This window comes from Salmo salar, chromosome ssa02 (assembly GCF_905237065.1).
Source record: "Salmo salar chromosome ssa02, Ssal_v3.1, whole genome shotgun sequence".
NCBI classification, from domain to species: domain Eukaryota; kingdom Metazoa; phylum Chordata; class Actinopteri; order Salmoniformes; family Salmonidae; genus Salmo; species Salmo salar.
Window position 1 is genome coordinate 52,951,721 of NC_059443.1, and position 25,791 is coordinate 52,977,511.

General features: G+C 42.8%; 1 protein-coding gene across 3 annotated transcripts; it reads right to left on the reverse strand.

The window, feature by feature from the left end:
* Positions 1-8,365: 8,365 nt before the first annotated feature.
* LOC106585823 (N-acetyllactosaminide beta-1,3-N-acetylglucosaminyltransferase 2) lies at positions 8,366-24,515 on the reverse strand. 3 transcript variants are annotated; one of them, XM_014172491.2, is made up of 3 exons: positions 24,373-24,515; positions 12,565-12,703; positions 8,366-11,616 (listed from the first exon to the last, which is right to left on the reverse strand). In XM_014172491.2, the coding sequence occupies exon 3, from the start codon at positions 11,590-11,592 to the stop codon at positions 10,387-10,389; it is 1,206 nt and encodes a 401-aa protein (XP_014027966.1). In that variant the 5' UTR covers positions 11,593-11,616; positions 12,565-12,703; positions 24,373-24,515; the 3' UTR covers positions 8,366-10,386. The 3 variants fall into 3 exon arrangements, with proteins under 3 accessions (XP_014027966.1, XP_014027967.1, XP_014027968.1); XM_014172492.2 differs by lacking the exon at positions 24,373-24,515 and adding an exon at positions 24,067-24,349; XM_014172493.2 differs by lacking the exon at positions 24,373-24,515 and adding an exon at positions 13,242-13,656.
* Between the last annotated feature and the right edge of the window lie 1,276 nt (positions 24,516-25,791).

The following is a 25,791-nucleotide window of genomic DNA, read 5'->3' on the forward strand; positions in this document are numbered from 1 at the left end:
ACAAAGTAGCCTACTTTGTCGCAGAAATTGTACTTTCGCGTTTCAATATAAGACAAGATTAAAGGAATGTAGAGCCAAGTTAACATGTATTTAATCGAAGTGAAGCTGTTTTGGGAGGAAAGATGCAATGAATCCCCTTGTGTGGAGAGCATAGACAATCTTCCCAATCATGGAAAAAAAGACAATTACTGAAATATACTAGAAACAATGATCCAAAGAATACATCATATAGCACATCCAAACTACACACAAAGATAAGGTCATACTACAGTAATAAGTTATTTCATCATGAGAGGAAAGGCAAAGAATGAACTCATGAAAAAGTGAAGTCAACCTGCCCAGAATAGGGTCTCAATGTTTTCATTGCACATTCAGGAACCACAAAGCAATCGTCTCTTCAAAGCTTGACCCCCTCCCCTGGTTCCATGTACCCATCAAGAGGCAGCAGGGGGCTGAAACGCAGCAAGGGCAGGTCCACCGAGGGGCAGCAGTCCTTGGGGTGAGCCCAGCCCTCCTTAGGGCGCCGTATGGGTGGGGGCAGCACCGAGTTGGTGCAGATGGAACTGTTTTTGTAGTCAGGAGGGGGGATGCTCCCGAGGCTGCTGCGCCGACAGTGGACCAGGAAGGCCCCCCAGTGGTGGCGGTGGTACAGCACGCCCACGGTACAGAGGAGCAGCAGGATGAGGAAGCTGAACAGGAAGCACACCACATAGATGCCTTTGATCATCCCGCTGGACCATTCCGAAGTACAGCCTAAGGTCAAAGTTTAGGCAAGGATTAGATGTACACAATTGACTTAGTGCAAAGTCACCTTCATAACCATGCAACTTTATGTTTAACATTCTGTTAGGGTTACCTAACAAACCCATTTTCAAGGGTTAAAATCAGGAATGTTAGGGTGGTGGTCTAACTTGTCAACTTCAGTGCCACTGATTTTAAACTAACCAATGTCATACTGTGTTTTCCTTAAACTTCAGAGAACAATAATTCTACGAGGTACCAGTGTTACAGTGCTGCTGCTCAGGACTATACTGATCTACCGTAATCGTCGACTCCATACCAGCGGCCTTGGTGTCCACGCAAATGGTTCCTCCTGAGCCCAGCCTAGACATGTCCTCGAACCCGGAGTGGCATCGGCATGCATAGGAACCAAAGCGGTTCACACACTCTGCGTTGATGTCACACAGCACTAGCTGGGTCACACACTCATTCACATCTGAGACAGACACACACAGGGTGCAAAAGTAAGGTTGATTAATGGAGTGATTAAATATGAAAATAAATCCCTTCAAAACAATTATTTAAAGTCAAACAAACACATTATTTCACCTCGTTGAGCCCCAAGACAATGAAATTCAGGACACCCAATTGCAGGCTATAGTATATCTAGACAACACAATATCTTATTAAACCTCTGCAGTAACCTTTAGTGCCATTAGTAAAGAGCAGAGTAGAGTGCAAAAGAACAAGCTACAGATGTATATTGTTTGGGAGGAAACTTTGAGACCTACCAGCGGTGGATACAGAGACGATGACACCCTGTGTTGAGCTCCTGGGGCTAACCACCCTCTCTAACAGCTCCTGCAGGGCCGGGTGCAGGGTCCTCTGAACATTCACCCCTTCTGGCCCACCCCCAATATACAGCCAGAGGATGTAAAGCACTCCTGCACTCAACCTGTTGATACAACAAAAAAAGGCATTTAATCCATCAACTATTTTCTACAGTACCAACAATGCCTTTTTATGCAGTAAAAATACAACAAGCACTTGTTTGCAGTCAAGAAAGACATTTGGAGCTCTTGGTTACAAAATGTAGCAAATCTACCTTTTTATTCTTTTGGAGGATAGGGTTTTGGGTTTGTGGATAATTTCCAACTGCACATTAATCTGAAAAACAAAATGAATAATTGCAGTTCCAAATCAAATGCACCAGTCCAATCATGGTAAATAATGACCAAAAGGCATATAGTCTTTTTACACATTGATTTGTTACAGCCTTAGTTTAAAAAGGGATTAAACAGAGATTTTTGTCATCACTGGCCTACACACACACCCATAAGTTGAATGTGTTTGTTTTTCGCACATACTGTAGATGGGTAAAAAAATGTTGTGTGATGTGTGTGTATATATATATATATATATATATATATATATATATATCATAAATCATATCCCTTTGCAGTGGCGGTTCTAGCTAGTATGGCTCAAAAAAATATATATTCTGCACCAACTACTTCTTATTCTGACATTTTGAACATCACAAATAAATAATCATAACATTTAAAACTACATAGTACATAAGACTCAAATATCAAAAAGTAGTAAAAGACAAAAAAAAGTATAAATACAAGTATATAAATACAAATAAAGAAAATCGAATAATTACACTATTACCCCATTGATAACACAAAACAAAAAAATTGCACAAATCCTATCACACAAATAGAATAACACTTATAAAGTGAACCTGATGATTACACTATTGCACTTCAAACAAGAAACTAAATTGCACTTGCATTAAGTTAGCGCACCTCTTCGATAGATTCCCCTGCTCCCTCGGGCTTCCAGTGGGGAGACCTGAGGTCAACCTACTCCCTCCCCATCTCGTATTTCTGAGTGGGAGACCTTCCCAGGAAGTAACCTGCCTAGCTCACAAACTAGAATCAGGGCGCCCACTCCGACAAGGTTAATTGACACAGTCCCACACGGTGACATATCATTGACGTGACGTGCAAATGAGCGATAGAAAACCGATCTTGCAAATGTCACCATTCCGATTGTTTTTTTGGTTTTTTTTTGTGCGTACGCCCGGTGCCACCAACGGCAGCTTTCCATGTCGCCTATACCCAAATCCACCACTGCGCTTTGAGCATGGTGAAGTTACTAATTACACTTTGGATGGTGTATCAATACACCCAGTCACCAAAAAGACACATGCGTACTTCCTAACTCAATTGCCGGAGAGGAAGGAAACCCTTCAGGGATTTCACCATGAGGCCAATGGTGACTTTAAAACAGTTATAGTTTAATGGCTGTGATAGGAGAATACTGAAGAGGAATCATTGTACATTGACCAAAAATATAAAACGCAACAATTTCAAAAGATTTTACTGTGTTACAGTTCATATGGAAATCAGTCAATTGAAATAAATTCATTAGGCCCTACTATACGGATTTAACATGACCGGGAATACAGATATGCATCTGTTGGTCACAAATATCTTAAAAAGAGAAAAGGTAGGGGAGTGGATCAGAAAACCAGTCATTATCTGGTGTGACCGCAACATCTCCTTCACATCGAGTTGATCTGGCTGTTGATTGTGGCCTGTGGAATGTGTCCCACTCCTCTTCAAATGGCTGTGCGAAGTCTCTAGGGGAACTGGAACACGCCGTCATACGTCGATCCAGAGCATCCCAAACATGCTCAATGGGTGACATGTCTGGTGAGTATGCAGGTCATAGAAGACCTGGGGCATTTTCAACTTCCAGGAATTGTGTACAGAGACTTGTAACATGGGCCAATGCATTATCATGCTGAAACATGAGGCGATGGCGGCGGATGAATGGCACGACAATGGGCATCAAAATCTCGTCACGGTATCTCGGTGCATTCAAATTTCCATTGATAAAAAGCAATTGTGTTTGTTGTCCGTAGCTTATGCCTGACAATACCATAACCCCACAATGGGGCACTGTGTTCACGTTGACATAAGCAAACCACTCACCCACACAACGCCACATGCGCTGTCGGACATCTGCCCAGTACAGTTGAAACTAAGATTAATCCGTGAAGAGCACACACCTTCAGCGTGTCAGTGGCCATTGAAGGTGAGCATTTACCTACTGAATCCGGTTATGACCCCAAACTTCAGTCAGGTCAAGACCCTGGTGAGGAAACGAGCACGCAACTGAGCTTCCCTGAGATAAAATAACTGCACAAACTGTCAGAAACTTTGGTTGTACAAACCCACAGTTTCATACGCTGTCCAGATGGCTGGTCTCAGATGATCCCGCAGGTGAAGAAGCTGGATGTGGAGGTGCTGAGCTGGCGTAGTTAGATGTGGTCTGCAGTTTGTGAGGCCTGTTGGGCGTACTGCCAAATTCTCTAAAACAACATTGGAGGAAGCTAATGGTAGAGAAATTAACATTAAATTCCCTGGCAATAGCTCTGGTGGACATTCCTGCAGTCAGCATACCAATTGCACTGCCTCAAAACATGAGACCTGTGACATTGTGCTGTGTGACAACTGCACATATTAGTGTCCTATTGTCCCCAGCACAAGGTGCACCTGTGTAATGAGCATGCTTTTTAATCAGCTTCTTGAGACGCCACAGATGTCAGGTGGCTGTATTATCTTGGCAAAGGAGAAATTCTCACTAACAGGGATGTAAACAAATTTGTGCACAACATTTGAGATGAAAGATTTTTGTATGGAACATTTCTGGGATCTTTTATTTCAGCTTGTGAAACATGGGACCAACACCTTACATGTTGCATTTATATTTTTTGTTCAGTATAGTTACTCCGCAATACTAACCTACAGTAACTGACAGTGAAAAGGAAGCCTGTACAGAATTTAAAAAAATCCAAAACATACATCTATTTGCAACAAGGCACTAAAGTAATACTGCAATTTTGAAGAAGTGATCCTGAATACAAAGTTGGGTTTGGGGCAAATTCGACAACACAGTACCAAGTACCACTCTCCATATTTTCAAGCATAGTGGTGGCTGCATAATGTTAAAAGAACATCTGTAATCGTTAAGGGGAGTTTTTCCAGGATAAAAAAAGCTAAATCCTAAATCCTAGAGGAAAACCTAGTTCAGTCTTTTCCAGACACTGGGAGAGGAATTCACCTTTCAGCAGGACAATAACCTAAAACACAAGGCCAAATCTACACTGGAATTGTTTACCAAAAAGACAGGTAATGTTCCTGAGTGGCCGAGTTACAGTTGACTTAAAATCTACTTGAAACTATGGCAAGACCTGAAAATGGTAGTCTAGTATTGATCAACAACAGCTTGAAGAATTTTGAAAAGAATAAAAAAATGGGCAAATGTTGCACAGTCCAGATGTGGAAAGCTCTTAGAGACTTACCCAGAAAGACTCATAGCTGTAATTGCTGCCGAAGGTGCTTCTACAAAGTATTGACTCAGGTGTGGGAATACTTATGTAAATAAGATTTCTGCATTTCATTTTCAATAAATTAGCAAACATTTCTAAAAACATGTCTTCACTTTGTCATTATGGGGTATTGGGTGTAGATGGGTGAGGAAAAATTTCAATTTAAATCCATTTTCAATTTAGGCTGTAACAACAAAATGTGGAATAAGCCAAGGAGTAGGAATACTTTAATGGCACCGTAAAAACGACATCCATTTATGAAGAAAGTTATTAGAATACCGGTCTAAATCCCAGTTGTCAAACAGGGAAAGGTTTCCATTCGTTATCCCACCATTCATTTTCCCCATAGGGGACATTAGGCTTACCCCGGCGTGACGTTTTGATAACCGTGTAAATCTCTTGGACAAGGTGACTTATCAATATACCTTCGGAAAATATCCAGACCCCTTGACTTTTTCCACATTTTGTTACAGTCAAACTCTAAAATGGAATAAATAAAAATCCTCAGCAGTCTACACACAATACCCCAGAATGACAAAACGAAAACAGGTTTAAACATTTTTTCTAGTTATTTTTTAATTCAACAGAAATACCTTATTTATATACATTTTCAGACCCTTTGCTATGATACTTGAAATTAAGCTCAGATTTATCATGTTTCCATTGATCATCCTTGATGTGTTTCTACAACTTGATTGGAGTCAACCTGTGGTACATTCAATTGATTGGACATGATTTGCATGTATGCGGTATTGTCTGTTGATTGATAAGATAAAAACATGACATTTTAGAATAAGGCTGTAACTTAAAATGTGGAAAAAGTCAAGGCATTGTATACGCCTGTATTAAGCCCCCAAAAATTACCAAAACGTCACGCCAGGTTAAGAACACGAAACACAGCCCTTATTTTAAGTGTTTCTTAAATCCCCTATGGGAAAAATAAATTGTGGAAAAACAATTGGAACCATTTCCTTGTTTGACTGCTAGGTTTTATGGGTATTATGACACCTCCACTGTGGGGCTCTATTGTTCATGAGAACTCACCAGAGACTTCACTGAGATCAACAGTGATCTCACAAGATGGTCCCAATTCTCCTCTGGCGCCACGAGGAAGTTGACTTCAACAGCCACCTCAAATAGGTGGTCTGAGAAATACAGAAAGTAGGCATCTCCTTTAATACTCATTCACAGCTCTATAACTATTGTACAAAGGCGAGTGACTTGCAACTTTTGTTATAGCCTTTGAACTATATCAAAAAGATATATTTTTTTAAATAAAAAAATAACTCGCCTTCTGGTAAATGTGGTACTTCGGTGTGATTTCAGCCTTTCTCTGCAAAGTCAACATGCAAGACAGTTTTCATAAACCAGACAACAAAGGATGCAAATGTAAATTGCTGACTACCTACTATATTGTCTGCTGTCGAAGAACGGTTCAACCATGTCTGGGAGATGGTCAAAGGGATCCTGGGTCTCAGTGGGTGTACGAGTGGCACTGGATGCTGTAGACTCACCCATGGTCATTTTCAGCAATTCCTTATTGCCAGACTCCTCACCTTGGTCATCCACATCTGTTGTGTGTGACACAATGTTAGACTCGGTAGGAGGGATGGTATTTGTAGTTTGGGCATCCACGTTCCTTCGCATAGCAGATGGAGTGCGTGGCGAGGGTTTGGGATTCAAGACAGGGAGCTGGTGTGAGGGGTCACTTCCAGGGTGTGCTGTGTGGGTCTGAGTGTCACCCCTCCCTGACCATGAAGTACCCTGACGAGTGAACACCATGGGGGGAGTGGGAGTGAAGAGCAGATGTGGTGGACCATGAATCCCATCTCCACTCAAGTTACCCACTTCCCAATCTTCCTTTGTCAGGTGGCTTTCATTTGCTCCAGTCCCCTCTGAGATTCCTCTGTTCCAATCTCCTTCCTCTCTCTGAAAAGGATAAAACTTGAAGGGCCCCTCTCTGACCATTGGCTCCTCTGCTTCCCATGATGGAAGCTCATTGGACACAGAGGAGGAAGTGAGTTGGTCGAAATAGTCAAACACCATCTCCGGGTTGGTCTGAGCTGGCGGGGTGGGGCGCTCCAGTAAAATGGCCTCCGTAGGTTCACCCCCCTTCATGGGGAGAAACTTGCTGAAACTTCTCAGAGGGGGAAAGGGTTCCAGTTCTGTCGCGTTTGGTTCAGTCATCAGCTTCCTGTCTTCTTCGGTGGTGTCACCATAAGCATTGTACGTGACTGGCGGTACGAACGCCTCGTAACGCCCATAGAAGCCCCTGTGGGGCGGACTGGGTTTGCCTCTGATCAGCTGAACCACATGGAGGATGTTGGAGAGGGACCTGTACTTGGCCTCGCGCCAACACTTCTCCAGGATCCTGTGACCCCCTGCGACCCCCAGGGGCTCGTCCAGGTGGATCTGGTCCAGCTTCCCGCTGCATGCGTCTGACTGGGTGAAGTCCTCTAGATGGAGGAGCACACGTTTACCAGGGTCTACCTGGATGGTCCAGTTACACCAGAGCGGTGGGTTGGAGCACAGGTAGTCCGGGGAGAAGAACTCGCCGCTCTTGCCGCGCATTACCTGGTGGCAGCTCCGCAGCGCAAAGAAGGCGTTGCCCTCATCAACAAGGTGGTCATCTGAGAAGAGGTGGACAGAGAGTGTGGAGGACAATCCAATGATGTCAGAGTTATAGGCCTAAACAAGACACACGCATGCAGTAGTAGTGCACGTCCAATTAGTAACTTTGAATGATTTCGTGGCATTTTAGTGTCACGCTGTGTTTACTTTTTCCAGTATTTAGCAAGCAAGTCCACTTCCTACATTGTCCCAGCTATTGACCATTTTTTCATGAGGTGTTTCTTTCCGTTTCCGCCAAAAGTGGACGTAAACAGGTGAAATATATTGCAAAGTAGCTAATTAGCACGCCTTGATATTCGTGTGCTTCTGGTCTATATGGGTTATATCCACTAGGTGTCACTGCTACACTGTTGGTAAGATTACTTGTCTTCTGCAGCTCAACTTCTCAGGATGAACAGGTATTATATGTTAAACCTTTATCTTACCAAGTACTTTATAAATACAAATATATTTTACAAGAAAGACACTTCCATCAATTTATTAATTATCCAATGGTAAAGATGTTTATTCTAAACGTTTGATGTTTTGTATACAGTAGTGAACAGATATAGATATCTTTAGTACCTTTATGATTCAGACCAACTTTGAAGAACGAGAGTGATTCCAAGGTTTGATGTTTGAATAGTTTTTTATTCACTGTCATAAAAAATTGAAATACTCCAGGTATCCATCACATTTCTGAAAACATAAAAACAAAACAAACATAGGGCATAAAATGGAGTTGGAAGTACAGACCCAGTTGATTCCATTATTATCTTTTGAGTCACAGGAGGTTGGTGGCGCCTTAATTGGGGAGGACGGGCTCCTGGTAATGGCTGGAGCGGAACCAGTGGAATGGTATCAAATACAAACACATGGTTTGATGCCATCCCATTCGCTCCATTCCAGCCATTATTATTGACCTGTCCTCCCCTCAGCAGCCTCCACTGTTGTGAGTATACAGAAAGAGCTCTGCACATAACATCTCATTACAGCAGAAAAAAACTGCGCCACAGGACTACTAACGCCTTAAAATTCTGGATTATTCAACAAATATTTATTCACCAAATGTGCAATTTTGTTTTAATAATAAAAAAAATACTTTAAAGCTAAGATCCGCATAAGGTGAAACTGAGCCACTGGTCGCTCCAGGCACATTTGTTATTGTTTTTGTTTTGTTTATGAAACGGAGAAGAGGAGCTCGATAAGTGTGGTAAAACATTTTTTTTTTACATACACTGAGTGTACAAAACATTAAGGATGCCTGCTCTTTCCATGACACAGACTGACCAGGAGAAAGCTATGATCCCTTATCGATGTTACTTGTTAAATCCACTTCAATCAGTGTAGATTTTTAAGCCTTGAGATAATTGAGACATGGATTGTTTGTGTCCCATTCAGAAGGTGAATGGGCAAGACAAACTATTGAAGTGCCTTTGAACAGGGTATGGTAGTAAGTACCAGGCGTACCCGTTTGTGTCAAGAACTGCAATGCTGCTGGGTTTTTGACGCTCAACCGTTTCCCATGTGTATCAAGAATGTTCCACCACCCAAAGGACATCCAGCCAACTTGACACAACAGTGGGAAGCATTGGAGTCAACATGGGCCAGCATCCCTGTGGAATACTTTCAACACTTTGTAGAGTCCATGCCCTGACAAATTGAAGATGTTCTGAGGGCAAAAGGTGGGGTGCAACCCGATATTAGGAAGCTGTCCTTAATGTTTGGCACACTCAGTGTACATCTGAAGGGGAAAAAACTGTTTGTTGTTTTAAGTAACTTCTTTGTTGTTGTAATATCGCACAACCGGACGTGGCAGTTTCACCGCTACGGTTTCCAGCTTTAAGAGTTATAATGAAACAGCAATCTTTCAAATATCATAAATAGTTTGTTTCTAGAATTAAGTCCAAAGGAACGTCAGATCCATTGAGAGAGCTTACAGCAATACACTACCCTGTGTATTGGCGTAACCGTCTGGAAAAACAGGTTAAGCAGGACATTCACACACCATTTGCCATAAGTAGAGAACTGTCTTGTTACTATTAAAAGAGATATGGATTCCCCCCCCCCAATCGTAGGTGATTTTCACATATGACTGTAATTGTGACAAATTACATTTCTTGCAAATGAAGGTCCTCTCGTGCAATAGTGCTTGTATAGTACATACAGTACTATTACATTTGTATTAATGATACTACATTTGCCGAACACAGTCTTGAAAAGTGTACATGAATGGTTGCTCATGTAAAAAATACTTTGGAATGCTTGGGATATATCAGCTGATTCTATTGAAGCTGGAACACATTGACTTGTGACGTGCTAGTCGGAACCAGGAAACTCAAAAATGTTCAACTTGCTAACTGGTTGAACACGGCACGTGTGTAACTACAACAAATTAGCAAGTCAGAAAATTCAGAGTTCCAACTAGCACGTGAACGCAGCATTGCTACCGAACCTCGAGGATTTTGCGAATTCCACAAAAACCAAAGAAAACACATCAAACACATTTCTCAAAGACCCATTGTATGCATCCCAAATGGCACCCTATTCCCTATATAATACACTACTTTTGACCAGGACCCATAGGTCTCTGGTCAAAAATAGTGCACTATGTAGGGAATAGGGTGTAATGTGGAATGCATGTAGATGTCTCACTGACAGTCCAATTCCGGATCGCTGAGCCAGGCCCAGATTTTGATCATCTCCTGCGGCGTCCTGCTGTGCACGAGCATTAAGCTCTTATACGCACAAGGGTTGCCCCTGTATTTCTCATGAATGTCAAACGTCCTGAAGCCCTTGTGCTTCTCCGGGACCAAGCCCAGCTTTTGGAGACACATCCCTGTGTAGACATCATCAATAGGATACAGCGCCACCTGCTGGGAGATGTTGTGCAACTGCAGTGCCAGTTCCCCAGAGTACAGGAACCCTCCTCCCCCGGCATAGGGCGGGTATGGCCCCACGAACACACTCTCTGGGATGAAGTACTTGAGCTTCCGGTCCCGGTGCGGGCCGGCATTGGTGATTACATCCCCTATGAACAGATCCCTGGCCCTGATCTCTGGAAGATTGTGGAGGAAGTCTAAGATCCTCCAGGTGTTGACGAAGACGTCATCATCCCCCTTGAAGACAAAGCGGGCGTCGGGGCAACGCTGGCTGAACCAGTCCAGAAAGAGCACCTCTTTCAGGGTGAGGTTGAAGAAGGAGTCTCGGTAGTCCCACTGGAGGAGGTCCCCGTAAAGTCTGGCCTCGTGGCTGAGCATCCCAGACAAGTTGGGGAAGTGGTCGACTGCCGCGGCATTTCCAAGGAGGAAGACCGTGGCTATAGTCCGATTGGCCAGAACGCCCACCCGCCCCCACGACTCCCTGATGGCCTGCCGCCGGTCGAAGTGGGGAGCCAGGGACTTGACGGCCAATAGGAGGTAGGGTTTGCTCTCGCATACGCGTGGCTGGTCCATGATCATCGGATACGAGCGGCAGTGCATGTGCAGCAGGAAGTCCTGGAAGCGAGGTGGCAGGGAGTTGTAGTCCTTCACCTGGGTGGTGACCCTGTAGTCCGGTTGGCAGGGGTCCGGGGACTTGGTGTCGTTGAGCCAATCAGGTAGCTCCAGGAGAGAGTCATTGGTCAAACCCAACATGAGGATGGGGTTGTAGATGTAGTCCAGCCTCTGCTGCTCCTTATTCCAGAAGATCTCGCTGGTCATCTGCTTCCTCCAGAACCTCCTGGAGGGAACGCGTGGCTTCCGCTGGTCCCCCTTATCCTGGCCCAGGTTCCGAGACACACCCACAAGGATGAAGACGAAGACGTTGAGCATCGTCATCACACACAGCACCCTGGTTTTCTTCCGACAGCCGTGCATCTTGGCTCTCTGCAGTCTCTGGACCTGGACAGGAAGTGGTAGAGACAAACAGGAAATAAGAGACCAAACCCAGAAGTTACAGACTTACAACGTACAGAGTATGAAGTGACCATAACGAGATCGGCAGACTTACAACAAACCCAGGAGGCATGGGCCCATTCAGAAACATAGTGAAAGGTAGTTGTGGGTCCCAGCTAATGGCCTAAAGTTTTGAGGCAGTAGGCTTAAGGAGAAATGTTCGAAGGTAAAGCAGGTTAGAGGGCCTTCTTGGTCAGTGCGTTGTTTGTGTCCGAGCCGGACCCAGCAGCAGCCGCATACCAGCCCGCTTTTCATCCCCATAATCCTCAAGGAATGAGCTGTGCACATTTTCCTTTATCCCTTCTTTATTTCCTTCTCTTCCTCCCTCTCTTTCTACAATGCTCAGACTTGCATCATCATGCGGTCCCAATTCGAGGAGCTCTCCTCATGACACCAATTACAGGTGGCAGTGTGTCAGTGTAATCTCAGGCTAAACTGGCCTCGCCACACATTTCCATGTGCATTATTCATTTCACTGAGAGCTTTCTTGATCCTCAGGGGACTGGCATGTAAGGAATCTCTATGATTGTGTCAATGGTAACAGAGTGTAAAATTAGCTACATGGGTCAAACTGTTCTAAGAAAACAAACAGAGCCTTGGATAGAAGCAGAAAATGTTATGATAAATCATACAAATGATAACAATGGTAATGACTTTAATTCAACACATGTACAGTATCCTTATATATTTCCCATTTGGAAGTGAGAGTGAACATAGAGGCCGTCATTGTAAATAAGAATTTGCTCTTAACTGACTTGCCTAGTTAAATAAAGGTTAAATAAATACAATTTAAAAAAAATACAGCTCTGTTTCAAACACCATGATCCAACCCACTGAGCCATTGTAACCACTTTTAGTTCCTCCCGCTGTATCAAATGATATCTAGCATATTACCTGTGACTAGCAGGAAATTACTGGTCAGGATGTTCCTGTGGTCCCAACCCAGACCTTCTTAGCCCATGTGGGTCTCCTGCATGGGAAAAGCTTCTAGAAAGGGGAACTGGAACAGGACTGGTGTTCCTGCAGCAGCCTCCTGGAAACAAACAACAAAAAACACACAAGTACACAGCCTGTCAACAACACTGCTGTTTTTCTTCCGGAAAGGCAGGCTTTTTCTCAAGGGGTTATTAAAGGGCTTGCGCAAACCAAAGTGCAATTAGACATGCTCATACACTCCCTACTGTAGCTAAGCCCTACCCCTTCAAAAAAGAACACACAAAGAACTACAAATCCCTCCAAAGAACCTGGTTACAACAGAGGTGTTGTTGTAGTCAACGACTATCTGGATGTCACTATTTCTGTTTGCTGTAGATTGTCTACTCAAACCGTCACTGTAGATCATCTACTGAAAGCACATGGAATCCTGTACCTTTGACCTCAGAGTTTCTTACTTGTGAAAGTAGACAGAAGAATCTTAGCCTTTTAGGAAATGACGGTTGCTGATTGGCATTGCACCTCTTTAACAAAACTAGACAGAGAGCTAGGCTACAGTAATTCAAAATATTTCTCTGCTGTGTGTGTGTGTGTGTGTGTGTGTGTGTGTGTGTGCTCAGCAGCAGCATGATACTCACAAGCTGTCAAATCTAACCAGAAAAGTTGAGCTTTGAATGCCGAGTCACGAAAATGACTCCCCCACTCACTTGCAGTAGCAGACTAGTGTGTGTCCCAAATGGTACCCTATTCCATATATAATGTACTACTTTGACCAGAGCTCTATGGGGCCTGGAATGCAGCCTAGCAGTACAGTGTGCAGCAAGTTACACTTTTCCTCTGCGCGATCTAACTACGCAAAGACTCACATCGGTAGTCAAACGTGGGATATGCAAGCATTGGATAGTTTGTCATTGTTGAACACTGTTGGTGAGAGTACTAGGCCTACACAGAAGATGTGGGTAACACTGACATTTCATTTACTGACACACTGCAGCCATTTTATATTTGATATACAGTATATATACACTACCGTTCAAAAGTTTGGGGTCACTTAGGAACGTCCTTGTTTTTGAAAGAAAAGCACTTTTTTTTTGTCCATTAAAATCACATCAAATTGATCAGAAATACAGTGTAGACATTGTTGATGTTGTAAATTACTATTGTAGCTGGAAACGGCTGATTTTTAATGGAATATCTACATAGGCTGTCACGTCCTGACCAGTGAAAAGGGTCATTTGCCATAGTAGAATGGTCAGGGCGTGGCAGGGGGGTTTGTTTTGTGTGTTTGTTTTTGGTTCTAGGGGATTTTGCTTCTAGTTTTCTATTTCTATGTTTCATTTTCCATGTTTGGCCGAGTATGGTTTCCAATCAGAGGCAGGTGTTTTTTGTTGTCTCTGATTGGAAGCCATACTTAGGCAGCCTGTTTTCCTTTGGGTTTTGTGGGTGGTTATTTTCCGTATTAGTCTGTGTACCTTGCGGAACTGTTGGTCGTGGTTATTTTTGTTTAAGTGTTCTCTTTTAATAAATTGAAGATGCGCACTATATACGCTGTGCCTTGGTCTAATCTATACGACGCTTGTGACATAGGCGTACAGAGGCCCATTATCAGCAACCATCACTCCTGTGTTCCAATGGCACGTTGTGTTAGCTAATCCAAGTTGATCATTTTAAAAGGCTAACTGATCATTAGAAAACCCTTTTGCAATTATGTTAGCACAGCTACAAAGAACTTTCTTCTGAAACTCGTCAGTCTATTCTTGTTCTGTGAAATGAAATTGCCAAGAAACTGAAGATCTCATACAACGCTGTGTACTACTCCCTTCACAGAACAGCCTGACGAGTTTCAGAAGAAAGTCCTTTGTTTCTGGCCATTTTGAGCCTGTAATCGAACCCACAAATGCTGATGCTCCAGATACTCAACTAGTCTAAAGAAGGCCAGTTTTATTGCTTCTTTAATCAGAACAACAGTTTTCAGCTGTGCTAACATAATTGCATAAGGGTTTTCTAATGACCAGTTAGCCTTTTAAAATGATAAACCTGGATTAGCTAACACAACGTGCCATTGGAACACTGGAGTGATGGTTGCTGATAATGGGCCTCTGTACGCCTGTGTAGATATTCCATAAAAAAATCTGCCATTTCCAGCTACAATAGTCATTTAAAACATTAACAATGTCTACACTGTATTTCTGATCAATTTGATGTTATTTTAATGGACAGAAAATGAGCTTTTCTTTAAAAAACAAGGACATTTCTAAGTGACCCCAAACTTTTGAACGGTAGTGTGTGTACTGTGTATATATATATATATATTTATTATTATTATTATTATTTATATATATCTGTCATTAAGTAGCGATATTGGACTCAATGAAGTAAACTGATGAAGTAAATACTATGTAACATAAAATAAACAACCACATCATAGTCTACTAAATAGTTACATAGTCTATCATTAGTTTACTTCATACGGTCAGTCATTAAACTTTAAGTAATGGCTGAGGGAGGCACTTGGGCACATGCTGGAGAGGCCACACAGACAGACAGACAGACAGACACATAAACATCTTTATTTTTTAAATGTTTTAAAAATGTAACCTTTAATTATGGGCCCCCTCTCAAATAGTTAAATAAACATCAGAAAAACGTGTTCACTGAAGCACAGGTGACTCAACAGTGTGATATCAACAGGACTTAACAGGCCAGCAACTGATTAGAAAGTGAGAAGTGCTAACTTCAAGGACATTAGGTTATAAATACATACACTCCTCTAAGTATTTATTTGGACAGTGAAGTTACGTTTTTTATTTGGCTCTATACTCTAGCATTTTGGATTTGAGATTTAATGTTTTATATGAAGCAACAGTACAGGATGTCACCTTTTATTTGTGAGGATATTTTCATACATATGTTATATCGTTTAGAAATAAATGCACTTTATGTATCTAGTCCGCACATTTTAAGGTGTCAAGTATTTCGACAAATTCACTTATAGTGTATTACATTTAGTCAAAAGGTTAGTATTTTGGACCAATTATCCTAAGAGTTGAGGAAAGACTGACTGCGTCACTTCTTGTTTTTATAAGAAACATTAACGTGTTGGAAATTCCAAATTGTTTCCATAGTCAACTTACACACAGCACTGACACGCACACTTACCCCACCACACATGCCACCAGGGGTCTTTTCATAGTCCCCAGGTCCAGAACAAATTCAAGGAAACATACAGTATTATATACAGCACCATGAGTGCACAGAACGTCCTTCCATCTTATATTGCGCAAGTGAACAGCAGACCTGGTTTCAAAAAACAAATAAAGCAACACCTCACAGCACAACGCCTCTCCCCAATGTGACCTACTTGTTGTGTGCATGTACTGCCATGTACAGTATGTGTAACTGATAGATGCACACACACAACATGTTCATGTTTTTGAATGTATGTACATTGTAAAGTCTTTTACCTGTAATGTCTTCTTCGTTATATGTCAGACCCCAGTAAGACTAGTTGTCGCCATTGACGTCAGCTAGTTGGGATCCTAATAAATCAAATCAAAATCCTAGCACACAATGACTACATCAAGCTTGTGACTACAGACTTGTTGGGTGTATTTTCCATTTTGTTGTTGTTGTGTGTTTCAGATGATGTTGTGACCAATAGAAATGAATGGTAAATAATGTACGGTCATTTTGGAGTTACTTTTATTGTAAATAAGAAAATATGATGTTTCTGAAAACTTCTACATTAATGTGGATGCTACCATGATTACGGATAATCATGAATAATGATGAGAAAGTTACAGATGCACAAAGGTCATGCCCCCAAAACATGCTAACTCTTACCATTAGCAAGTTTGTAGAGTCACAAGCTTCATGTAATCATTACATGTTATGAATAGGGGACCAAATACTAAACTTTTGACTAAATGAAATACACTATAAGTGAATTTGTCCAAATAATTATGATACATTCAAATGGGGGGGACTAGATACATAAAGTGCTTTCACTTCTAAACGGTAAAACAGATATGAAAATAACCTCAAATAAAAGGTGATGTTCTGTACTGTCGCCTCATATAGAACATTTGATTTGAAATAGAGCCACATTAAGTTTAGCTTCACTGTCCAAATAAATATGTAGGGGAGTTTACATGTGAATTATATAGATTTCAAAGGTTACTATGGACCTCTAGTGATGTAAGCCACTAATGTAAAAGAGACAATTGAATGAGCATGATAACTGTTAACTCGAAGGACATTTGGTATGACTGGAGAAATATACACATGTGAATGATGTAGATTTTCATGGTTACTACGGAGGTCTAGTCTGGTTGAAGACGCCTGCAAGGAGTCTCTTTTGTTGGCTCTGGAGTGTCATAAATGGAGATAATGGAGAATAGAGTGCCTCTCAATGTTCCCTCATCAAATACAAAGGAAAACATTGAATTACTAATAGGCTAGTCTCTTTTCACAGATGCTGTGAAAAGAGACTAGTCATAGGCCTACATATGGAGCAACAAGTTTGAGATGGATGTAGTGTACAGTTGGAGTGTACAGTGTGTGTGTGTACAGTGTGTGTGTGTGTGTGTGTGTGTGTGGCCTCCCCAGCACCTGTCCAAGTGTCTCCCTCTGAACCATTACTTACCCTGTCAGTGAAGAATATGCAACAGACAAAAGGATTTTGACAGTATCCCTTCGTAACCATTTGGTTGCTATGGTGAATTTCCCTTTGGGATCCACTAGGCCCCAAATAACTGTTTCAATCAATGGTTCTGCCTAGTGTTCCATATCTCCAGAAATGACTTCCTGTCTCTCCCCCTCCTCCTAATGCATGCTATTAGATGAGCAACTGCTAGCAATTAGGTACTCAATGAAAACACAGACTGAGCCCCTTGTAGACTATACTGGTCACACACTGAGTGCACAAAACATTAGGAACACCTTCCTAATAATGAGTTACATCCCCTTTTGCCCTCAAAACAGCCTCTACAAGGTGTTGAAAGCGTTCCACAGGGACGCTTGCCCATATTGACTCCAATGCTTCCCACAGTTGCATCAAGTTGGCTAGATGTCCTTAGCAAGGTGGACCATTCTTGATACACACAGGAAACTGTTGAACGTGAAAAATCCAGCAGGGTTGCAGTTCTTGACACAAACCAGTGCGCCTAGCACCTACTAGCAAACACCGTTCAAAGGCACTTAAATATTTTATCTTGCCCATTCACCCTCTGAATGACACACGTACACAATCCACGTCTCAATTGTCTCAAGGCTTAAAAATCCTTCTTTAACCTGTCTCTTCCCCTTCACCTACAGTGCATTTGGAAAGTATTCAGACCCCTTGACTTTTTCCAAATTTTGTTATGTTACAGCCTTACTAAAACTGATTAAATAGTTTTCTCTCTCATCAATCTACACACAATTCCCCATAATGACAAAGCAAAAACAGGTTTTTATATATTTTTTGCAAATTAATAAAAAATGTAAAACTGAAAAAATAGACATTTACATAAGTATTCAGACCCAATACTCAGTACTTTGTTGAAGCACCTTATTGCAGTGATTACAGCCTCGAGTCTTCCTAGGTATGACGCTACAAGCTTGGCACACTTGTATTTGGGGAGTTTTTCCCATTCTTCTCTGCACATCCTCTCAAGCTCTGTCAAGTTGAATGGGGAGCGTTGCTGCATAGCGATTTTCAGGTCTCTCCAGAGATGTTCGATCGGGTTCAAGTCTGGGCTCTGGCTGTGCCACTCAAGGACCTTCAGAGACTTATCCCAAAGCCACTCCTGCATTGTCTTGGCTGTGTGCTTAGGGTCATTGTCCTGTTGGAAGATGAACCTTAGCCCCAGTCTGAGGTCCTGAGCACTCTGGAGTAGGTTTTCATCAAGGATCTCTCTGTACTTTGCTCCATTCATCTCTCCCTTAATCCTGACTAGTCTCCCAGTCCCTGCTGCTGAAAACCATCCCCACAGCATGATCCTGCCACCACCATGCTTTTAGGTGCCTTTTGGCAAACTCCAAGTGAGCTGACATGTGCCTTTTACTGAGGAGTGGCTCCCATCTCCCCAAAAATCTTTGTCTTCGTCTTGTCGTGTCCCATGTATATATCTTTTTTATATCTTTTTTCTTCGCATATATTTTTTAAATCTTTTTCTTAACCTCAACTTCAACATACTCTCTTGCAACCCGCCTCACCCAATGTGGTATGGATCTGCTATTTTCTTTACTTTAGAACCAGAACCCCCAACATAAATTACTAGCAAGTAGTCAGCTAGCCACTGCTAGCGGTCATCAGCTAACCTTTAGCCCGGACAACTCCTGCCAGTCTGCATAGCGCGATTCAACCCAGAGCATATCGGACTTCTTCTCCATATCGCCGGATTCCTACCGCAAGCTCTGAACCTTTTCACCTGGATCATCGCAGCTAGCTAGGTGCTATCCGAGTGGCTACTCCTGGCTAACGTCTCTGTCCCGTAGCAAGCACCAATTAGCCTGGAGCTAGCCTATGCTAGGCCCATCTCCCGGCTAGCTGAAGAGGTCCATTCATCACGAATGGACTACCAACGTAAACCGCCCGAGGGCGTTTTTCAACAGACTAAATGAAATGAGAGTTTGACTGTGTGATAATAGGTTGCTTCTTGTGTAAATATTTTCTGTCTGGATTTTAATGATTTGTATCATTAAAAATGATTTGTATCATCCGTTGTGACATCCCCTGAATGCCCATCTACTAGCCGCGGCCCGCTAGCTGTCTAGAGCATATCGAACTGTTAGCTGAAGAGGTACATCAGCCAATTTCTTGGGCCACTATACCTATTTTGCTAACTGGCCTGGACCCTTTTACTACACGGAGCACTGCTGATCCATCACGACTGGTCTGCCGACGTAACCGCGTGAGGGGGCTACAACAAACTTCTTCCGTCGCGACGTCCCTCTAAGGCCCTTCTGCTAGCCTGCTAGCCCCGGCCCGCTAGCTGTCTGAATCGCTGTCTGAATCTATTCTACCGCGCCCAGAAACCTGCTCCTTTTACTCTCTGTTCCCGAACGTACTAGACGACCAGTTCTTATAGCCTCTAGCCATACCCTTATCCTACTCCTCCTCTGTTCCTCTGGTGATGTAGAGGTTAATCCAGGCCTTGCGGTGCCTCACTCCACTCCCATTTCCCAGGCGCTCTCATTTGTTGACTTCTGTAACCGTAAAAGCCTTGGTTTCATGCATGTTAACATTAGAAGCCTCCTCCCTAAGTTTGTTTTATTCACTGCTTTAGCACACTCTGCCAACCCGGATGTCCTAGCCGTGTCTGAATCCTGGCTTAGGAAGGCTACCAAAAACCCTGACATTTTCATCCCTAACTATAACATTTCCCGACAAGATAGAACTGCCAAAGGGGGCGGAGTTGCAATCTACTGCAGAGATAGCCTGCAGACTTCTGTTTTACTATCCAGGTCTGTGTCCAAACAATTTGAGATTCTACTTTTAAAAATCCTCCTTTCCAGAAACAAGTCTCTCACCGTTGCCGCTTGCTATAGACCACCTTCTGCCCCCAGCTGAGCCCTATGTGAGTTGATTGTCCCCCATTTATCTTCAGAGCTCATGCTGTTAGGTGACCTAAACTGGGACATGCTTAACACCCTGGCCATCCTACAATCTAAGCTTGATGCCCTCAATCTCACAAATTATCAATGAACCTACCAGGTACAACCCCAAATTCGTAAACACAGGCACCCTCATAGATATCCTCCTAACCAACCTACCCTCCAAATACACCTCTGCTGTCTTCAACCAGAATCTCAGCAATCACTGCCTCATTGCCTGCATCCGTAATGGGTCTGCGGTCAAACGACCACCCCTCATCACTGTCAAACGCTCCCTAAAACACTTCAGCGAGCAGGCCTTTCTAATCAACCTGGCCCGGGTATCCTGGAAGGATATTGACCTTATCCCGTCAGTACAGGATGCCTGGTTATTCTTTAAAAGTGCTTTCGTCACCATCTTAAATAAGCATGCCCCATTCAAAAAATGTAGAACCAGGAACAGATATAGCCCTTGGTTCACTCCAGACCTGACTGCCCTTGACCAGCACAAAAACATCCTGTGGCGTACTGCATTAGCATCGAATAGCCCCCGCCATTTGCTACTTTTCAGGAAGAAATATACACAGGAGAGCAAAGGCTAGCTTTTTCAAACAGAAATTTGCATCCTGTAGCACAAACTCCCAAAAATTCTGGGACACTGTAAAGTCCATGGAGAATAAGAGCACCTCCTTCCAGCTGCCCACTGCATTGAGGCTAGGAAACACTGTCACCACCGATAAATCCACGATAATTGAGAATTTCAATAAGCATTTTTCTACGGCTGGCCATGCTTTCCACCTGGCTACCCCTGCCCCGATCAACAGCCCTCCATCCCCCACAGCAACTCGCCCAAGCCTCCCCCACTTCTCCTTCACCCAAATCCAGATAGCTGATGTTCTGAAAGAGCTGCAAAATCTGGACCCCTACAAATCAGCCGGGCTAGACAATCTGGACCCTCTCTTTCTAAAATTATCCGCCGAAATTGTTGCAACCCCTATTACTAGCCTGTTCAACCTCTCTTTCGTATCGTCTGAGATCCCCAAAGATTGGAAAGCTGCCGCGGTCATCCCACTCTTCAAAGGGGGAGACACTCTAGACCCAAACGGCTACAGACCTATATCTATCCTACCCTGCCTTTCTAAGGTCTTCGAAAGCCAAGTTAAAAAAACAGATCACCGACCATTTCGAATCCCACCGCTCTGCAATCTGGTTTCCGAGCTGGTCATGGGTGCACCTCAGCCACGCTCAAGGTTCTAAACGATATCATAACTACCATCGATAAGAGACAATACCGTGCCGCTGTATTCATCGACCTGGCTAAGGCTTTCGACTCTGTCAATCACTACATTCTTATCGGCAGACTCAACAGCCTTGGTTTCTCAAATGAGTGCCTGGTCTGGTTCACCAACTACTTCTCAGACAGAGTTCAGTGTGTCAAATCGGAGGGCCTGTTGTCCGGACCTCTAGCCTTCTCTATGGGGGTGCCACAGGGTTCAATTCTCGGGCCGACTCTTTTCTCTGTATACATCAATGATGTCGCTCTTGCTGCTGGTGATTCTCTGATCCACCTCTATGCAGGTGAGCACCATTCTGTATACTTCTGGCCCTCCTTTGGACACTGTGTTAACTAACCTCCAGACGAGCTTCAATGCCATACAACTCTCCTTCCGTGGCCTCCAGCTGCTCTTAAATGCAAGTAAAACTAAATGCATGCTCTTCAATCGATCGCTGCCCACACCTGCCCACCCGTCCAGTATCACTACTCTGGACGGTTCTGACTTAGAACATGTGGACAACTACAAATACCTAGTTGTCTGGTTAGACTGTTAACTCTCCTTCCAGACTCACATTAAGCATCTCCAATCCAAAATTACATGTAGAATCAGCTCCTTATTTCACAACAAAGCATCCTTCACACATGCTGCCAAACATACCCTCGTAAAACTGACTATCCTGCCAATGCTTGACTTCAGCGATGTCATTTACAAAATAGCCTCTAACACTCTACTCAGCAAATTGGATGCAGTCTATCACAGTGCCATCCGTTTTGTCACCAAAGCCCCATATACTACCCACCACTGTGACCTGTATGCTCTCGTTGGCTGGCCCTCGCTTCATATTCGTCGCCAAACCCACTGGCTCCAGATCATCTATAAGTCTTTGCTAGGTAAAGCCCCACCTTATCTCAGCTCACTGGTCACCATAGCAGTACCCACACGTAGCACGCACTCCAGCAGGTATTTCACTGGTCACCCCCAAAGCCAATTCCTCCTTTGGCCGCCTTTCCTTCCAGTTCTCTGCTGCCAATGACTGGAACGAATTACAAAAATCACTGAAGCTGGAGACTCATATCTCCCTCACTAACTTTAAGCACCAGCTGTCAGAGCAGCTCACAGATCACTGCACCTATACATAGCCCATCTGTAAATAGCCCATCCAACTACCTCATCCCCATACTGTTATTTAGTTATTTATTTTTGCTCCTTTGCACCCCAGTACCTCTACTTGCACATTTATCTTCTGCACATCTATCACTCCAGTGTTTAATTGCTAAATTGTAATTATTTCGCCACTATGGCCTATTTATTGCCTTACCTCCCTTATCTTACCTCATTCGCACACACTGTATATAGAATTTTTTTCTATTGTGTTATTGACTGTATGTTTGTTTATTCCATGTGTAACTCTGTGTTGTTGTTTGTTTCGCACTGCTTTTCTTTATCTTGGCCAGGTTGCAATTGTAAATGAGAACTTGTTCTCAACTAGTCTACCTGGTTAAATAAAGGTGAAATAAATAAAATACAAATCTGCCCACTCTACCATAAAGGCCTGATTGGTGGAGTGCTGCAGAGATGGTTGTCCTTCTGGAAGGTTCTCCCATCTCTACAGAGGAACGTTGGAGCTCTGTCGGAGTGACCATCGGGTTCTTGGTCACCTCCCTGACCAAGGACCTTCTCCCCCGATTGCTCAGTTTGTCCGGGCAGCCAGCTCTAGGAAGAGTCTTGGTGGTTCCAAACTTCTTCCATTTAAGAATGATGGAGGCCACTGTGTTCTTTGGGACCTTCAATGCTGCAGATATTTTTCGGTAACCTTCCCCAGATCTGTGCCTCGACACAATCCTGTCTCAGAGCTCTACGGACAATTCCTTCAACCTTATGACTTGGTTTTTCCTCTGACATGCACTATTGGACGTTATCTACACAGGTGTGTGCCTTTCTGAATCATGTCCAATCAATTGAATTTACGACAGGTGGACATAGCAAAGGGTCTGAATACTTATGTTGTTGGCCACTGTTTCAAATACTAATTATTTTCAAATGTAAGTCACTATATTTATAGAACATTATATGAAAAGAGCCCATTTGGTTGCAATTAATTAGCTTGATTTCTCAGAGATCAAACTATATTTCAACAAAATAATGTTTCAAGAACGCTAATCCTATCTGTTTCTAACTACAGAAACAATTGCTGAACAATATGAGATGGTGGATGTCATGGCTTGATGAAATGACATTGAACGACCCATTATGAAGTAATTATCAACATTTAATATGTTCATTACAGGTGATTAACTAAGTCACTGTCATCTTTCCCCTAGAAACAATGTTTAATTAATGGTTATAGTAATGATTATTCATTATATAATCTAACATTGATCAAATACTAGTATTTATAGGAGCAAAACTGATGGAAGCAAAATGAATAACGTTCATATGTTTTTCTATCCGGCATACGTAGCTATGGTGGCGTTGCAATATTAGAATCTAATATCATTTTTGCTATAGCAGCAGAACTCAAACGCAATTAATGGTCTTCTAAGTTATAATATGCTAACCAAAACGGTTAAACAGCATGTATTCTCTAACCCTGATTGCTATACTTTACCTGAATAGCAAAGTTTCCAATCCAAGGAGCCACATCTTGGCCCACAGCCTATACTGTAGCCTACAAAACGAGTTTCTATGAATATGATCCTTTTTCCGCAAAAAGTTAGCATAGAAGCATAACTTTAGAGTGAGGCGCCTATGCTCACTATAAGCAATCCATGTTAGTTGAATATTTCATAGATCACGGAAGAAGTCCTGTGTAAGGTGAAAGTCAATGACTTGCCAAAATGAGAGAGAAAGAACACGCCTTAGTAACGTTCTGGGTCTGTTTCTCTCTGATCACTAGTAGAAAGTAGAAACTCACCCTCCGCATTTTCAGGAAGAGGAAAATTCCAGCCTGCATTCAGATCAGTGGGAGAAAGAATAATATTCGTATCTTTTTCTTAGCGTAACGTTTGAGGGGCACGACTCCTCCTTGAATGATGTGACGTACCCTTTGATATTAACTAGGGGCAGCGTGTTTCCTTTTTTTGTGTACTTTACTGAATATGTTGGGAGAGCATGTCATTTAGACTTCTCATATTGTAAAACCTTTCATTTTCTCTCGCTATACAAGTAGACAGAGACAGAATGAAATGAGCGAATTCAGTTGAATGCATAGTATACATGGCTTCAAATATTGTTTCAGTTAATGTTGTTTGTTATTGAGGATCACTGACAATGACTAACCCACATCCTCATGTCACCCTCCCCCAAGTCAACTTCGTTATTACAGTGTTTCTGTCGCAGGTTGTAATTTATTGTCATGATTCTTGCCCTGGAGGCAGCTCTACAGAATGGTCACTATAGCTCGCACAGCCACAAAGTCATAAAATCGGATTTTAAAACTAACTCTAACCTTAACCACACCGATAACACTAAAAATAATAATTGGCGACCCCACTAGGCCAATTTGTGCTTTGCAGCTGGCGCAGTTAGCGTAAATCGCTCAGTTCTGCCTCCAGGGCAAGATTCATGACAATAAATGTCAACCTGCGTTTCTGTCTTGCCTTTACAGAACCAAAAGCTCCACTGTGATTACCATCTATTTTATGAGCTTGCGGTCCCAAGTTCATATGTGGACTCCATAATTAAATGTGTTGTTTGTATCTTTATGTATCTTCATGAGAGTATATACATGGTATACAAAACATTAAGAACACCTTCCTAATGTAGAGTTGCACCACCCTTTGCCCTCAGAACAGCATCAATATGTTGGGGCATGGACTCTACAAAGGTATTGAAAGTGTTCCACAGGGATGCTGGCCCATGTTGACTCCAATGCTTCCCACTGTTGTGTCATGTTGGCTGGATGTCCTTTGGGTGATGGACCATTCTTGATACAGACAGGAAACTGTTGAGCATGTAAAAACCCAGCAGCATTGCAGTTCTTGACACTCACACTTGTGCGCCTGGTACCTACTACCATAACCCATTCAAAAGCACTTCAATCTTTCGTGTTGCCCAGTCACCTTCTGAATTGCACACATGCAAAATCCATGTCTCAAGGCTTACACATCCTTCTTTAATCTGTCTCCTTCCCTTCATCTACACTGATTGAAGTGGATTTAACAAGTGACATCAATAAGGGATCATAGCTTTCACCTGTATTCACCTGTTTTGTTTTGGTCATTTTTAGCAGATGCTCTTATCCAGAGCGACTTACAGTAGTGAATGCATACATTTCATACATTTTTTCGTACTGGTCCCCCATGGGAATCGAACCCACAACCCTGGCGTTGCA

Coding starts and splice junctions, on each gene's coding strand:
- LOC106585823 (XM_014172491.2), bottom strand. CDS start 11,592: ATGCACGGCTGTCGGAAGAAAACCAGGGTGCTGTGTGTGATGACGATG.